Source organism: Anoplophora glabripennis, unplaced genomic scaffold (assembly GCF_000390285.2).
Source record: "Anoplophora glabripennis isolate ALB-LARVAE unplaced genomic scaffold, Agla_2.0 scaffold103, whole genome shotgun sequence".
NCBI classification, from domain to species: Eukaryota; Metazoa; Arthropoda; class Insecta; order Coleoptera; family Cerambycidae; genus Anoplophora; species Anoplophora glabripennis.
The window spans coordinates 227,552-234,419 of NW_019416259.1; the positions used below are offsets into that span (position 1 = coordinate 227,552).

Here is a 6,868-nt window from a genome sequence, read left to right on the forward strand (position 1 = left end):
TATTAAGGTGGCCATATTTCTGGCAAAAAATGACCCGTATTTGTAGTGTTTTTAGGTACTGAAATCTCAAAAAATAGAGCATGAAGAACAAAACTAAATGCAAAAATAGAATCCTTAAACTTTTGTTTATTCATTCTTACCATTTAAATGTTGCTAATATAAAATTATAACTTTAAAAATACGTTTTTAAGACTCACCTTGGAATGTTCTGGAAAGCTACATAAAATATACAGAGTTCTACGTAGTTTTATCTGAAATATCCAGGTTAGAATTTTGAAAAATTTTTTTCTCGAAAACTAGGTTCGACCGCACAAAAAAATCTGCAGATTCGTGTTCAGCACCATCGAAAATAAGGGGGTAGACAAAATTTTGTGAAAATTGGAGGTGGTGCCACTAAAGTAAATAATTACCCTTACATTTATTATGCATTCCTGCCAACGCTGGATTACTTTTCTTCGTAGTCCTAATTTTGGTACAAGTTGATTTAAATCGTCTTCTTTCAGAATTTTGAAAGCCTCATAATCTATACAGTTTTCTACAAAAAAGGAGGAAAGGAATAATAATTTAAGCTTTCTGCAAGTTTAAGTGAAAAAATTACCTTTGTTTTTTTTTGAGCGGTACTAAATTTCAACTTTACTATATGGATGTGGAAATATTTGAGTAATTAATGTAATTCATTCATAAATACCTCTAAATGTGTCTATTAACTCGGGCAACGCCCACTGTTCCAGGTATTTCTCCATTTCATCCATTTTCCATTATATTCCATTACAATTACATTAATCAAGACTTCCTTTTCTCAACATGTGAGTACCGATTTCATGTGGTCTTTGTGGAGACCTTAGTGAAGTACATAGCACATACACACACACCTATACACCATTCACTATCTTCACGATGTGGTGTCCTGTGTCAGTGTATCCACAAAAACTACAGGAATGGTACTGGTACTGACATTCCGTGTTGCCAACTTTGGATTAGCAATAAATACCAACTGGTACAAAAAAAAATACCAAAATATACTAAAACCTTATTATGTACTTAATTTACAATTAGAAAAATATTGGAATCAGAGTTAATTTGAACTGTTATGGAGATACTACTATAAACTGTATAATACAATACATAAAAGTTAAATTAAATAAAATTAAGTTAAATATACATAAAGCCTGTTGTATTTCAAATATATCAACCCACCACTAATACATTGCATAGTTGTAATTTAATGTCACACGCGCTACTGCTACGTAGCGGTAAATATTTACTACTACGTAATCTAATCATTTATTAGTCGGTAGTGGTATTATATATTACATGTAAACAATTACGTCGTAGTAGTAAACAGTTAAAACGGCTTGACATTCGTTTTAAATATACGTATTTTAAACAATAACAGAATTATTCAACGAAACAGTTGTAGTATATTATAACAGCGTATATTTGAACAATCAAATATACAAATAATAATAAATACCGCGATTGGAGATTTCTTATACAGTTTCGAAATAACAACTATCAAATATTATTCACATTGTATTGCATTTCTCTCGGTGTGCATTAGCGATTTTTATCTGATTAATTTTGTGTTTTCGTGGAGCCCCCATATATCAAAACGCAAATATTTTTAAGAGCTGGTTTTCTCACCGTGTAAGAAATTTATTGCCAACTAAATCTATGTCTATCTCATCATATATGTACATTTGTATATAAGTATAAATTTATCTGTCAGCTAGAAAAACTGTCCCTAATAATAAAAAATAATTGTGCATTGAAACATTTAAGAGCAAATACCTGGAAAGCAGACAGATATAGAAATTAAACAACCGGAAATTATTTTTGTTATGCCGAAAAACATAAAACAAACATTTTTTAATTTGATACTACAAAACTTCAAAAATTATAGACAATTTTCAAAATAAAATTCATACGTTTTTCTATGTTCTTTAAGAACATTTTTATTCTGTAACCTGATATCTTTTTTGACTAATACGAACTTAATATTAATATTTTTACTTATATTGAGCAGAATATACCTCATTTACAAGCTTCAGTGTCATAAAGTTTAACAAATATATATACAATACACATACGTATATAACAAATAAGCAAATATCTCGAAAGATGTTTGTCGTAGATGAAAGAAACATAGGGTGGCAACATAACAAAATTCATTTCCATACAATTTTATGAACCAGTAGCTGAGGTATTGGAAGACAAGTGCCTAAAGAACTATAAAATTTCAATGTTATTGATTATTATTTTAAAAATGCTATAAAGAAAAAAACGTCTCATCGATTTTATTCGAATAAAAATCATTTTCGTATCTAAAATGAACTTATCACACAGTTGAATAAATCGAAAATAATTCTCAAACTGTTCGCTTCACGTAAGAAAAATGTACTTATTAGAATTATTTATTAGAAATTAAATTTTATAACGGAATCATTAACAGTTCGAAAACATATTTTATACTACCATACTACCCCATAGAAAATTTAAAATTTCTTCATCAATTTTTATATTCATAACGATTACATTATATTCGTAACATAAAATTCCTATAACTATTACTTGTGAATCAGTTTTAGTTATTTCCATTTTCTTCAACTGTAAAGTAAGTTTATTTTAGACAAAAGAAAAATAATACCTAGGAAAATATTCCTTTTATGAATAAAATTTTTTATCTTTGAAATTGCGTATGAATTTAAAAATATTCAGGTGTGTCGAAATTCTGACGTTCTTAGTGACGGGGTCTTCCAGTATATCCGCCACTGATTGATATGACTGTGTACAAATTCAGTAAATTTTTACCTTTATTTATTTAAGCCGTTATTGTGTATTTTTAATGTTTCTTTTTTAACTTTGCACCCTGTAACATGCTATTATTATATTTTCCCCAAAAGATTATGAAGGTACCATATAATTACCATATTTAAGACACAAAATTATCAAGGTAGTATTTGGTTTCCTTCATTTAAATACACCCTGTACAAATTTATGTTTGAATAAAAACGAAGAACAATTTGTGTTAGACACACAAAGAAAAGTATTTTCCTACCTTAGTGATTCGCACTAGTAGAAAAATAAAGTCACAACTTCCTCTGAGCAACGACAATATACAAATGACTGATTTCACATTATGATTCTCTAAGCCTGAATTTTTTTGTTGACAGAGATAAGGAGAGAGGAAAGCTCTCCAGAGAAGATATGCTGATATGTATGTACGTCATTCTTTGTGCAATGATTCTACATATTTCTATTTATTACATTTAAGTATATTGTTCCAATTCAGGAAAATTTTGTTAATAAAAAGATCAGGCCGACCGACCATATACAATCAATTTTGTAGGTATTATCAGCACAATAACAACAACATTAAATTGTAAATGATGCATTCCACATGCAGTATGTGTTTTTAAACTATAACATCCATCTAAATTTTTTTAGGACGGACAATTTGAATGACAGATGATAATAGAGTAGTGATGTAGATTTGTGTATAGGAGATATTATGTAGGGTATATCTACACGATGTAGTTGCCTTCTGAACTAACTATGAGGATACAGTTGATAAATTATGGCTTACTGTAACTTTTTAAGCATTTCTTTTATAAATAATCTGGCTACGTAGCCTTATTACATACAATCCCGTATATTATATTTCATTAATTTATAAAGCATAATAATTTGGTATACAAAATTAAAATTTTCATGATGTGATGCTTCAATTTGAATTTAAAAATCTAAAAGTTATTGAAAATGATTAGGGCTGAAAGCAGCGCCGGATTAAGCCTCGGTGGGGCCTGGGGCTTGAAGGGAAGGAGCCCTTATAAGGACACCATCACAAAACTTCCTTTATGTGGAAGCAAAAGTCCTTTTAAATTAATTTAGTATGCTATTTTCTTAATATTAAATTTTATATGTAATACAACATACATTTCCGATGAAAATGATTTGTTCAGGTAAAAAATAGCGTTAGGAATTGTCATTAAGTATTTTTATTACCGTTCATTACTCTGTTTTTTTTTTAATTTTTCCAATAGCATGTGGAGCCCCCGGAGCCTGTGGGGCCCGGGGCTCTGTGGGGCACGGGGCTACGGCCCCCGCTAGCCCCCTGGTTAATCCGGCGCTGGCTGAAAGAATAGCCAATTGATGGCACTGCTGAGCGACAAATGAAAAATGTTTGGTCATGTCTATTATTTACGTTATAATCAACTTGAATCATTTCCAAAATTTCGTAGATTTTCAAATTCAACCAGAAACTTCATAAATTAAATTTTAGGTATAAAGCATATTCTACATTATAAATTAATTCAATTGGATAAGGGGTTTTTCAACAAAAATGCTTCTAAAACAAACCTCAACAGGCCCTGGATTATGAACTAAATCATTATAATTCGTTCGACAAATATATCTCCAAGACCACGATACAGGGTGTTCTACAAGCTCTGTGACAACCTTTGACAGATGGTAGCTGGGTTTCAAACATATAATTTCATATTTCAATCAAAGTACCCTAATATATAAAAATTATGGTTGCTATAACAATAATTATTATTTGTGTCATTTTGTTTATTCATTTGACACTTAGCGTTAAAATGCTAAATAGAAAATGCATTTATTTATAATTGAAAAGTATGCAGATATTGTGTTTGTATATTCCAACGGGAACGCCAGACAAGCAGCCCGAGAATAGCGATGAAGATACCCAAATAGACTTCAACCTGCCCACACAGTGTTTAGTGCATTATTACTAGACTTCCATGTGAATGTCCAAAATGAAGAAGATATAATAGATGCTGTCATTGACAAATTTTCAACTAGTGTTCGGCGTATAGCAAGAAATCTTCATTTGTCATCGAATTTTGTATGGAGTGTATTCAGAGAAATATTACATCCGTTTCATAATCTAAAGTGTACAAGCGTTACATGCTGGAGATGCTCCTCAGCGATTAGAATTTTGTCGCAGGTCACTTCACTAACTTGCACAAAATGATAGAGCATTTCTTTTGTCATGCGGTCTGATGAAGTGTGTTTTACTATGGACGGCATAAATAATAACACAGCCACACAGAAAAAAAAAGTTGGGTATACTTTTTATGCGACATATATTTTTCGTAGTAATTTTGCCTCCTGAACACGAATCTGGGGTCAGAATTGGCCCATCACGTCACAATTTTTTCCTAACCTCAAAAAACTTGTGAAAAATAGTGAAAATTGATGAAAATTTACTGGGAAAATTTGGAAAAAAATTTATTTCCACATCAAATAGTACATTTTTATGTAAAAGACTCTGCTGAATTCAAATCCACTGTCAGAATTGAGCTAGAACGTGTGGTTTTTTTTCTAACCTCAAAAAACCGAGCAGGAATCGCTATTTTCAAATTCTGAGCGGATTTTGACCAGATTTTGTATAAAGGGGTTTTTTGGGTCGCTGATTACGAATATGAATTCACATTGTAAAAATTCAAGATGGCTGATCCAATATGGCGGGTGTACTTTTTTGAAATCCACCGATTTCAGTAAAATTTGGCATCATAAGGATTGCTGGTTGATCTCACCTTCATGAATCACACATCTGGAGCCATATTTTCATAAATCAAGGTAAAAGATTCCATCTCCGTCTAAAAATGTGACTTCGCTTAAAAAAATGATGATCTGCCAATCCTTTAAAGGCAGATCTGTATAGAACTTTTTTGGAAAACAATCTTCTTGATGACGTATGGTGGAATATTGTTCAAAATATGTGGTATCAGCACAATGGTGCACCACCACATAAAGGGAGACTGCTTGGTTAAATGATCATTTCCCGAATAAATGGATAATAAGATCTAAAACCGTTGGACTTTTATTTATGGAGACATATGAAGCAGCTTTTCTACTATGTTGAAATCACTACCCGCCAGCAGTTAGCAGCTAACTAGATAAGAAATGATCCAAGTCTCCCTCAAGTGATGAAATCTTTAGTTCTCCGATGTGAGGCTTGCATTCGAGCCGAGAGTGGACATTTTGAACAATGTTTTTAGTCTTAAGATTTGTTAATTTAGATAATAAAGGTTTACTAATGATTAATTATTGTTATAGTAACCATCATATTTATTTATCAGGCTACTTTCAAGTATGAAATTGTGTTTTTTAAAATTCTTGTAACTAAACAAAAACGAATCGGATTTAAGTATGTTCATATAAGAGAAATTGTTTGAAATTACCCAGCTACCATCTGTCAAAGTTTGACATAGAGCATGTAGAACACCAATTTTTTAAAACAATTTTAGAGTAGTATTAGTAGTATATTTAAAAGCCTGTATCTAAGTAGATAAAAGTTTTAAAGGATAATTAGTTCCTTAACTAACGGGAAAAAATTTGTTTGGCACATTTCTACTAAGACATTTAATTTTTTAAACACAACATTTATCAAGATAGATCTACTTCAATTCTGTGGATGATATAGTTTTGTTTAAATTCTATTTTTAATTCATGAATTGTAAAAACACAAAAAACACGAAATAGTTTGCTTGAATAATTCTGTTCATATTTTTCACACAATTACGGAGATGAATCAAATATAAACCGGAATTTTGTGCATTTGACTCTCGAAACTACGTGAGCAGCGTAGAGCAGCGGAAAATCGGTGATGGGAGAATTGACAGGGGATAGCAATGCACACGACCCTCACACTTACATCCGCAATTTCAGTATCGCTATGACTCGTTATTATTCGTTTTCTCGCCAACAAAAATGTGTGACATCGAGTGAAAAAAAGAGACTCCAAGCATATTTCGGTGATGCTACTCTGAGTAAAACCAAAGTGTTCGTTTGGGCAAGTTTCGGAATGGAATGTTCAGTATTATTTAATAAAAGTCATACA

General features: G+C 31.3%; 1 protein-coding gene across 3 annotated transcripts in view; it reads right to left on the reverse strand.

Moving 5' to 3' along the window:
* The window catches only part of LOC108903304 (glutathione S-transferase-like), an 11,204-nt gene extending 8,060 nt beyond the window's left edge, over positions 1-3,144 (reverse strand). Inside the window, exons 1-2 of one of the 3 annotated variants that reach the window (XM_018705431.2) lie at positions 689-911; positions 417-535 (exon numbers count right to left, since the gene is read on the reverse strand). Coding sequence is in view for 1 of the 3 variants with exons in the window: in XM_018705430.2 (XP_018560946.1) it covers positions 1,198-1,213 (16 nt within the window). In the remaining 2 variants the exon portion in view is untranslated. Of the gene's footprint in view, positions 1-416; positions 536-688; positions 912-1,197; positions 1,254-3,058 lie in introns of those variants that run through there. The other 2 variants (XM_023457299.1, XM_018705430.2) reach the window with 2 other exon arrangements.
* Positions 3,145-6,868: the final 3,724 nt, after the last annotated feature.